Source organism: Microplitis mediator, chromosome 5 (genome assembly GCF_029852145.1).
Source record: "Microplitis mediator isolate UGA2020A chromosome 5, iyMicMedi2.1, whole genome shotgun sequence".
Classification (NCBI taxonomy): Eukaryota; Metazoa; Arthropoda; class Insecta; order Hymenoptera; family Braconidae; genus Microplitis; species Microplitis mediator.
The window spans coordinates 9102711-9113808 of record NC_079973.1 but is presented as its reverse complement, the minus strand read 5'-3'; the positions used below and the strand labels follow the sequence as shown (position 1 = coordinate 9113808).

General features: G+C 36.2%; 1 protein-coding gene across 2 annotated transcripts in view; it reads left to right on the top strand.

Annotated features, from left to right (window-relative positions):
• LOC130668543 (E3 ubiquitin-protein ligase UBR4) overlaps positions 1–11098 on the top strand; it is a 34920-nt gene extending 23822 nt beyond the window's left edge. For both annotated transcript variants that reach the window (XM_057470881.1, XM_057470880.1), the window contains exons 12-16: positions 8–162; positions 234–383; positions 620–821; positions 884–8765; positions 10834–11098. In XM_057470881.1, coding sequence (XP_057326864.1) covers positions 8–162; positions 234–383; positions 620–821; positions 884–8765; positions 10834–10898 — 8454 coding nt within the window. In that variant the 3' untranslated portion in view covers positions 10899–11098. The remainder of the gene's footprint in view (positions 1–7; positions 163–233; positions 384–619; positions 822–883; positions 8766–10833) is intronic.

Here is an 11098-nt window from a genome sequence, read left to right as displayed (position 1 = left end):
TTTATAGATATTTGGTAGAAGTATTCGTACTTCTTTAACACGAAGTCGTTGGTTCGACATTCCATTGACAAGAGAAGAAAGTCTTCAAGCTGATAAAAAGCTAGTAATTACTTTTGGACTTTCGCAAGACCCAGATGTTATTATGGTCGATTCAATAAAAATGTAAGTTTTTGATAAATTTTTTTTGGTCATAAAACGTGGATAGAAAAATCATTTCATATTCTGTATCGTAGATACGGCAAAACGAAAGATGCCTTTGGTTGGCCTGAGGAGTCTGATGAAATACTAACTGGACAAACAACACCCGCACCAATTGCGAGCTCAACGGTCAATACTGAAAGTGAAAACGCTGTGGTTACAACTCCACTTACACCACTTGATAAGTGAGTATTGTTAATTATTAATACGTTAACTCGAAAGTATTTTCAAGTCAATTAACAAAAACTGGAAAATGGTTGGCTCTGCAGGCCAGCTTTAAAACTTCTCTGCTTGAGAGCTCAAGGAGCTTGAAAACATTATTGTGAATACACTTTTGAGCTCTTCAAGCTCATAACTACTTACTAATGCATCGGTTTTTCCGATTTCCTCAAAAGTTTTACATATTTATTGATTTTTGTAGAATGGTTTTGAGTATTCTGGAAGTCTTAGAGCCTTCATTCGCTTTATTCGCTAGCGACGAAAGCAAATCATCTCTTCGAAGTGCAGCAATAGATGTAGCATCACGTCTCATTACGTTACCTGTTCCCCCGCTGGTTCAAGTCCGTACGACAGCACTTCTTGCAGCATTACACCATTCTAAATCAGCATATTATTTCCATAAAGTAAGTTTATAAATATTTATATGTTAGTTTAATAATTAATATTAACAAAAACCATTTTTTAGGATCAAATTCTTCTTACCCACGTACTTGAGTCATTAAAAATAATGCGAACTCTTAATGAGACATGGATGGATGCTGAAAACTTTTATAGACTTGTACTTATTGTTCGAAGTATTGCAATCGCCCGGCCATACAATCTTACGAAATTTGCTGAGCAAAATACAGCGAAACCTATAAATGAAAATATCATACCGATTTTCGAGAATGACCGTATTGCTTATTATAGTCAACGGTCTGGAATTGAAAACGAACAACATTTAGTTTTACAACTGATGGATGTTTTTTGGATGCTTCATATGGCATATCCAAAGAATTTAGCTCTGGGACCTGTAGTAGTGCCTGGTTTGACCCACACTGAAGCTGTAACATACGCGATGATAGAAATAATTCATGCTTTTACAATGTGCGATGCAGAATGGAACTCTGGTATTGCTGCTAAACTGTACATTCAACTTCTCTTATCATCTGATATTGCAGTCAGTTCTAGCGCCAAGCAAGCCATCGTAAAAGTATTGAAACCTCGGTTCAAAAGAGGAAGGGTTTACGGATCAAGTCCGCCGCACTGTGATACACCTGGCGCAGCCACAGAAAATAAAGAAGCAGACATTGCATCTACATTACAATCTCAGGATATTAAAGAATATGGTAATCAATACGATATTGAGATGGTAGAACCTATGGCACTTCTCGAAGCGAATTCAAATCTGGCTAGCGGAATTCCAACTCCAAATTCTTTAGAAACTCTTCTTGAGTCAAGACGATTCCCACAACTACTCGAACTTCCAGCAGACGCGGATGATGAAACGATGGTAGAACTAGCCATTGCTTTGAGTTTACAAGACCATGAAAGTGGTGCAGATTTACAAAATGTTCAGCAAAATTTCCAACAAGGATTAATTAATCTACAAAGTATCCGGAGTATTCCAAACTTGAGCGGATCTGCTCTACAAAATCTTCAAACTCGAGCTGTACAAGAATTAGGTAACGCACCAGGATCAGCTTCAGGACAAGATGCAAGTCGTTATTCCGATACAGGTACTTCCGCTGGAGGATCTGATGATGAAGGATCAGCAGCGGTTGGGGATGCAAGTACTTTGCAAACATCTCTTGCTGAACAAGGGGGAAGTGGTGGCAGTAAAGAAAGTGAGAGTGGAGGCAGTGAAAGTGGTGGTAGTGCTGTAGACAGCATAACATGCGAGCACAACGTGTCAGGAAGAAGCTCAGCCTATGGAGATAACAATGCAGAAACTGTTCCTCGCACAAGTGATGAACCATCAACGCATTTAGAAGTTAATTCTCCAAGTCTTCCTGCTACTGCAAGTATCCCTGCACAGAGTGAGACTGAACAAGAACAAAGCAACGATCCAGAAATAGAAGTAACTATTGAAGCCATGAGTAAACTTCAAACTGTGCGGCTTTCATTATTAGAAAAGTTAACTCAGTTTATACCCCAATTGACCAACGTATCTGGTGTTCTTTCTATTCCTTTAATGCAAGTATTTTTGGTTTTGACATCAGACTTAGATGGCCAAGAAGAAAATGATCGCCGTAGCGTTGAACATTTATTAAATGTTCTTGTAGAAGAGTTAAATATGCAAAATCCTGATGTAGTTGACATTCATAAGCGCAGCAAGAAACGAGAAGTTCACTTGATCATAATGCGATTGCTCAGTGTATTGATGTCAAGATCAAAATGCGCAAGTAAATCGCAAAGCGAAAATTCAAATTTCGTTCCTCAGATCACAGCTAAAATTCTCAACAAAGCCGGGGTCATTAGCTATTGCTTAACATTGTTAATAGCATTATTAGAGTATTGGAAAACAACATCAACTGAAGACAGTGAACCTGTTGTCGGTGGGCAGTTATTAAAAGAACATTTGACTATATCACCCCCTGATATGTCTCCATTTTTCTTACGGCAATATGTTAAAGGTCACGCTGTTGATGTTTTTGAACCTTATCCCCAGTTATTGACAGAAATGGCTCTACGACTACCGTATCAAGTTCACAAGTACGGAGAAAATATTTCAATCCATCCGTCATTTGATCAGCAGGCCTGGTACTTTTATCTGTGTGAATATATGATGCTCTATCAAACGCCGTTTATTAGACGTCAAGTGCGAAAACTTCTACAGTTTATATGTGGCAACAAAGAAAAATATAGACAATTACGGGACTTACACGCTCTTGTTTCTCATATGCAAAGCGTTCAACAACTTTGTAATTCTGGAGGATATGATCCCTTCCAAACACATTTACATTCTATCAACTTGCCATATGATTCCTTAGTTGAGCTGATGGAACACTTGAAGTGCTGTGTTGAAGTGGCAACAAGTCGAACAGGAAACTGGCAAAGATTTTGCCTCAAACAAAATACCATACTTTCATATCTTTTTACAATTTCTACGCTACTCAATGAAGGTGTCAGTCCTACTGTTCTCCAACTTCTTCAATGCGCTATTTGTTCTTCGACAAAACCAAGAGACACAAAAGTCAAAGAGTCTAAATTGATAACAAATTTAAAAGAGCGCAGAGATCGTGCTAAATCGGAAGATCTAGATATTGAAGCTAAATTCGAAGAAGCTCAATGCGTTATTTTAGTAGAACAAATTCAGAAACAGATCTCGCCTGTTTTGCTGATAAAATTCATCAAGGCGTTTTTGCTGGAAACTAACAACACTAATGTTCGATGGCAAGCCCATTCATTGGTTTTGGCAATCTATAAAAACAGCGGGCCATCAAATCAAGAAGCTCTATTGGATCTTCTTTGGAACTTGTGGCCACTTCTTCCTGTTTACGGACGTAAAGCCGCACAATTTGTTGATCTTCTCGGTTACTTTTCGTTAAAAACTCCCGATGCTGGTAAGAAAATGCATTCTTACATGGAACAAGCTATTGCAGTTCTTCATACCCAGAACCAACTACTTGCTTGTCATCCTAGCGCGAATTTGTACAGAATGTTGACACAGTTCGTAGAACTAGACGGATATTATTTAGAAAGTGAACCGTGTCTAGTTTGTAATAATCCAGAAGTTCCAATGGCTACAATAAAGCTTTCTTCTATTAAAGTCGATTCAAAATTCACTACCACAACACAGATGGTAAAATTGGTATCTAGTCATACTATAAGTCGTATAATTTTACGTATCGGTGATTTAAAAAGAGTAAAAATGGTTAGAACCATTAATATATTCTACAATAATAAATCTGTACAAGCGGTTGTTGAGTTGAAAAATAAACCAGCGATGTGGTACAAAGCAAAAAAAGTAACTCTGATTCAAGGTCAAACCGAAGTGAAAATGGAGTTCCCATTACCAATCATAGCGTGTAATTTAATGATTGAGTACGCAGACTTTTTTGAAAATATCCAAGCTTCTTCAGAGACTCTACAATGTCCCAGGTGTTCTGCTAGTGTTCCGGCAAATCCTGGTGTCTGTGCTAATTGTGGCGAGAATGTTTTCCAATGTCACAAGTGTCGAGCTATTAATTACGATGAGAAAGATCCGTTTTTGTGTCATGCGTGTGGGTTTTGCAAGTACGCTAAGTTTGATTATACTTTTACCGCTCGACCTTGCTGTGCTGTTGATCCTATTGAGAACGATGAAGATCGGAAAAGAACAGTAGTAACTATCAACACTTGGCTCGAAAAAGCCGATCGTATTTATAAAACTCTAACATCAAACAAACCAACTCTAGAGATGCTTTTGATGAAAATAGTCGAACACAAATTAGACAGAAGCATTGAAGAAGGAATGCAAGTATCTAATAATATCCAAGTTAATCGAACAATCCAATTGTTAGCTCAGCGATATTGCGGAGACTGTAAAACTTCTTTTGAAGAATTAAGTAAAATAATTCAGCGTGTTATTGCCTGGCGTCGGGAACTTGTAGCCTATGACAGGAACCAAAGAGGAGCTCAGAGCTTCTACATTAAATCAACAGTCAACAGTAGTATTAAAGAAGAAAGTACTGTCCCGCCTGCGGGAAGATGCTATGGCTGTGCGTCTGCTGCTACCGAACACTGTCTCACGCTTCTTCGTGCACTAGCTACCAATAATGTCGCTAAGGAAGTGCTTTGCAAAAACGGTTTTGTTCAGGAACTGATCGATCATAATTTATGTAGAGGAACAATACAAACACAAGAAGACGTACGACAATTGCTTTGCTTCATAACACGCGACAACTTACAATCAACAAACGAACTTTGCTCTCTTTTAATGAATCGAGTGACAATGACTCTGAGAGGTCGAATCACTACTTCAGATTTAGTTATGGAAGTCAGATATGAGATGGCACTTCTTGCTGCACTTCTGCAAAAAGAAGACGGTTGTTGGGAAGAAAAATTGCGTTGCGTAATGCAGTTATTCCTTATGGCCTGCAAAGAATCTAAGAGCCCAGTCGTTATGGAAAGTATAATTCTACCCTGTTTAAAAATTTTACAAGATCTTATTAAACCTGATCAACCCATGTCTAAAAGAAACAAAGACAAAATGATAGAATCCCTCGCAACCATTCAGCTGCCTGAAGGAATAAATATTGAAGTAACTAAATGGCTTAGTAATGATTCAAGTCATAGTTTCAGTGAATGGCTGCAAAGAATGCCATCGAAAAAGTCCATTTTCTCTTTGAATAAACCCTTGAAGAAAGACGAAGCTCGAAATCTATATCTGATTGAAAAATATGGACGTCGTTGGTACTATCATTGTTCACATTTAAAAGAAATTCAACCTCTTCAGCTGGTTAACAGTTCTTGGTTAAAAGAAGTCATTTTTAATCCTAGTTCAAGATTAGCTCGACAGGTGGCTTGTAATATGATTGAAAGTCTTTGTCAAGGTACAGAGCGTAAGAAAAAAGTTTTAGTATTGCTCATTAGTTATCTTGATGAGCTAAAATATGCTGGTGAAAATAGTGCCGAATTTTTGTCACTATTCCAAAATCTTATCAGCCAGGCCCCGTGGAAACAATTTTTAGCAATACGTGGAGTAATGACCAAATTAGCTGATTTATTAATGAGTGAAATAAAGGAATTACATCGATTAGAAGAAACCACTTTGACGACCGATTTAGCTCAAGGCTATTCATTAAAAATGCTCACCGAGTTATTGGCAACATTTTTAGAACAAGAAAATATAAAACAGCAATACAAAGGTAGACTAGTTGGCGCCGTTCTCAATGGATATCTTTCTTTGAGGCGGCTAGTGGTACAAAGAACAAGACTTATTGATGATACACAAGAAAAACTTTTAGAATTGTTGGAAGAAATGACTTCTGGAACAGAAGAGGAAACTAAAGCTTTCATGTCTATTTGTGTAGAAACTGTACAAAAATACAGTCTACAAGACGTCACCACTCCGGTATTCGTTTTCGAGAGGCTCTGCTCAATAATATATCCTGAGGAAAACGATATTGGAGAATTCTTCCTTACTCTAGAAAAAGATCCTCAGCAAGAAGACTTTCTTCAAGGAAGAATGCTGGGTAATCCCTACAGCAGTTTAGAACCTGGTCTCGGTCCTTTAATGAGAGACGTTAAGAATAAAATTTGCCAAGATTGTGAACTTGTAGCTTTACTGGAAGATGACAATGGAATGGAACTCCTTGTAAATAATAAAATTATAAGTCTGGATCTTTTAGTGAAAGAGGTTTACAAAAAAATCTGGGTTCATGAGGGAGGTGAATGTGATGCTATGAGAGTTGTTTATAGAATGAGAGGTTTACTTGGTGATGCTACTGAGGAATTCGTTGAAACATTGAATGCCAGTAGTGAACAAGAAATAAATAATGAAGAAGTTTACAAAATGGCAAACGTACTGGCAGAATGCGGAGGACTTGAAGTGATGCTGGCTCGTTTGGCTGCAATTCAAGATGTCAATCGAGCTCGGCCACTCCTCCAAGTTTTACTGAAATTGTTTAGATTATCGGTAAAAGTTAAGAAAAACCAAGAAGTTTTGAGTCGCCCTGAATTAGGAGCAGTCACAATATTATTGGAAATACTACAGAAATGTCTTGCAACTGAATCTGATAGTTCTCAAGCGAAAGTAACAGAACAGTTATTGGATATAATGGAAATGATTCTTACAAACGCTACTTCACAATCTTTAAAATCTTTTAAAGAATTTTCAAGAACTTTAGGCGGGCCAGAACACATCAAGGCTCTTCTTTCTTGCACTCAATCAGCGGCAGTAAGACAGAGTACTAATGTCTTAATTCATCTTGCTAGAGTTCTCGCAACTCTTACTTACGGTAATCAAGATAAAATGAATATTCTTTACAATTATTTCAAACCAGTGCTTAATTTTTACGAATTTGATTACGAACATACATCCGAAGATGAACAAAAGCTAGAACTGTTCTGTGTCTTGTGTCAGGGAATCGATCGAAATGTTATCGGTAATACTTTGAAAGATTATATTATAGATATGGGTATCGTCAAAGATGCATTTGAATATATCACAGTTTACGCTCCATGTGTAAAGCCGACGCTTTTACGTACTGATAGCGATGAATTAAAAGAATTCATTTCAAAGCCAGCTCTGAAATATATTTTACGTTTCTTAACTGGTTTAGCAACGGATCACGAAGCTACTCAACTTACAGCATCTCAAATCACAATAAACATAATCCATAGGCTCGAACAAGTATCTTCTGATGAGCACGTTGGATCATTAGCTGAAAATCTCCTGGAAGCGCTGTGCACAAATAAAAAAGTTGCTAAACTTATTGAAGAAGCCCGACAAAATACTCGTAGTGAAAAGAAACGTCTAGCCATGGCAATGCGAGAACGTCAGCTTGGCGCCCTTGGAATGCGAACAAATGATAAAGGGCAAGTTACTGCCAGTGGATCACTTCTTCAGCAAATAGAAGATCTTGGAGACGAGACTGGACTTGTATGCGTTATCTGTCGTGAAGGATATAAATTTAAACCAAATATGGTACTGGGAATCTACACTTTTACCAAACGTTGTAACGTCGAAGAATTTGAAATCAAGCAAAGAAAAACTGTAGGATATTCAACGGTGACTCATTTCAATGTAGTCCATGTTGATTGTCACATGTCTGCAGTTCGTCTAGCTCGAGCAAGAGATGAGTGGGAAAGCGCAGCTCTACAGAATGCTAATACCAAATGCAATGGCCTTCTTCCACTTTGGGGGCCACTTGTTCCTGAATCTGCATTTGCTAGTTGTCTTGCGAGGCACAATACGTACCTGCAAGAATGTACTGGTCATAGAGATATATCGTATTCCTCGACTATTCATGATTTAAAACTTTTACTGCTTCGATTTGCTCAAGAAAAAAGTTTTCATGATGATACAGGAGGCGGAGGACCCCAGTCTAATATGCACATAATACCTTATCTCATACATATGGCTCTGTATGTCATGAACACAACGCGAGCTGGTGTCAAAGAAGAACAACAAATAATGAATTACCTGAAATCGTCGCCGTCATCAGCATGGCTGGACCAATGTTATGAAGCTGAAGGTCCTTTATACCAAATTACTCTTTCACTAATTATCCACTCGCCTGCTCTATGGAAAGAAAAAAAAATAATACATTTGCAAAGACTTATTATTCTCGCTCACCAACGGTACACGTCACCATCAGGTCCAACTAAAACAATTACTGACACAACTGTAAAAGAGTACTCTGTATATAAAAGCGTTTTTATATTCTTCGGTCTCATTGATGCAATTTACGCAAACTTCTTCAAAGATACAGAAAATTTATCTGCTATACTTACGACATATCCACAATGGCCCTCTATTATAGCTGATTATATCAGAGAGAGTGATGAAGCCATGATGAAAGCTTCTGAACGTGTTTTGGCAACCTATCGAGATGATTTATTACTCTGCAATTCATTTAACGAGTTTTGTGATATTGTCGGTAGGTTTCATTTTTTTAAAATTAAAACTATAGTTGTACTGAGAAAAAAAAATGCATATTTTTCAGAAAAAATGCTTGATTTGAGTATATTAGTTACTTAAATAGTGCCAAGCAATTATTTTTTTCAATCAAGTAGAATAATTTTCATGATACCAGCATCGAAACTTAAAGTTTCAGTGTCTCTACAGCCAGTCGAAACAATCTAATTTCAGTTCAATGCCGCAAATTAGCGCGTAAGTTGTGAATGCCTACAGTCAGCGGGCAGAAACAAACTTAATTTGTCCTTTGGGAAGAAACAAATAATGTTTTTGTCCGCTAACTGAAGACTCGCAATTTAAACTCTGATACTTGTCATTTGTTTAATAGTAATTTTAGACCATTAATCTTATTTACGTAAACGACAGTTCTAACTTTGAGATTGAGTTTTATAAAAATTAGTGTGAATAATGAATACAGTCGAACTCCATTAACTCGGACAGCTAATCTATGGAGGAGCGGAAATTTCTTGGAATTTCCGAGTTAACGGATGTCCCTTCTCCCTTAAAAAGTAAAATTTGAAGCATGCGCTCTTATGTCTACATGAATGATGACATGTAAATATACACAGACACATACAAATGTATAGCATCGGGTGGGAGACAGCGTAGCTCATAGTGGGGGTCAAGATTGAGGGGAAGTTTCAAGGTAATGGAATCCGAGTTAATGGAGTTCGACTGAAGTATTCCCTGGTTAAAAATACTGATTGAAAAGAATTAAAAATGATGAAATTCGAATTCTTTTCAATAATTTCAATTCTTTTATTTGTATATATAGATATACAGTTTGCATGGAGTGGCCGCTTTTCAATTCTTTTCAATCAGTATTTTTAACCAGGGTTATTCTTACGCTAAGTTGACCATATCATTGGTCTTAAATTAACTTGTTTCTGACTGGCTGCTGCTGAAACTTCGAGTTCCAATGCAAGTAATCATGAAAAATATAGTGTGTAACTCAGGATGAAACACGATTTCAGACTGCGGGTGATGTCAGCTCTCGTCTACGGCTCGAGCAGCCAACTTCACCCTGGTTGGAAATCGTTTTGTTTCATCCCTTGTCACGCAATATACTATTACTCTACTTAAGATTCGAACCTAGACCAGTCACGCGAGACTTGTGACGCTCAGCCACGGTGGCTCTTTTAGAAATCATGTTTTTAATAAATACTTTAGTTATTCATCGATGTTTGTCATCTTAAATATGAACTTATACAACTAAGTAATTGAATTTTAATATTTAATAGTTTATAGAAGTAGTTCTCAAAAAAATTATCATATTTTGAATTTTTATCAATACCAATGAGAAATTTCATTTCGTTATAAAAACGGCAGTGTTACATGTCTACTCACAACATCTCTACTCAAGGGAAATGATTATAACTCTACTCATTTACTTCTTTACTCAGCCTCAACTCTACTCAAATATATTTCAACTTAGCTTCAACTCTACTCAGTTGTATCTTTACTCAGCTATAACTCTACTCACTTATTTTAGCCTGGCGATAAAATAGCAATTATTTGTGAGTAGAGTTGTAGCTGAGTAAAAATATAACTGAGTAGAGTTAAACCTGAGTAAAAAAAATTGTGAGCAGAGTTGAGGCTGAGTAAAGTTGTGAGTGAGTAGAGTTATAGCTACTTCCCTTGAGTAGAGATGTTGTGAGTAGACATGTAAAACTGCCATAAAAATAAATGTTTTTCTTAGTGCAAAAAATTTATTCTAATTTTCAATTATATCTTTCTTCAATTTTTTTTTTTTATTTAACCAAGTAATTGCTTTATTGAAGTTTTTAATTGTAATAAATTTAGGAACGTATCAACCAAATTGAAGAAATATTTGCTTGCTTTAAATAATTGATGTTTCTAGAAATTAATTACTAAAGTGAAGCAATAGTTTTCTTAAAATAATTATCAATATAATTTTAGAAAAAAAGTACTTATTTTGAATATATGGAAAAATTTTTACTTAAATTCAATTTTTTTTCTCAGTGTGAATACTAAAATGATATTTATTAAATCACATTTATAATTTTCAGGTTTACATGATGATATTCCAGATTTACAATCATACATAGCCGATTGTTTAAGAAGGCTAGAATAAGAAAATAATCTAGTAATCACAATGTTATTTCAAATATATTTAAATTAATTTGACAATAATTATAAAGAAAATGATTTAATGGTCTGAAAATACGATTAGTCTATTATTTTATTGATACAAAAAAATATAATTTCTTTCGAAGAAAAAAAGTCAAGTTGTCTCTCAATGAAATTCGATTAAATAAAAAAATTATAATTGTT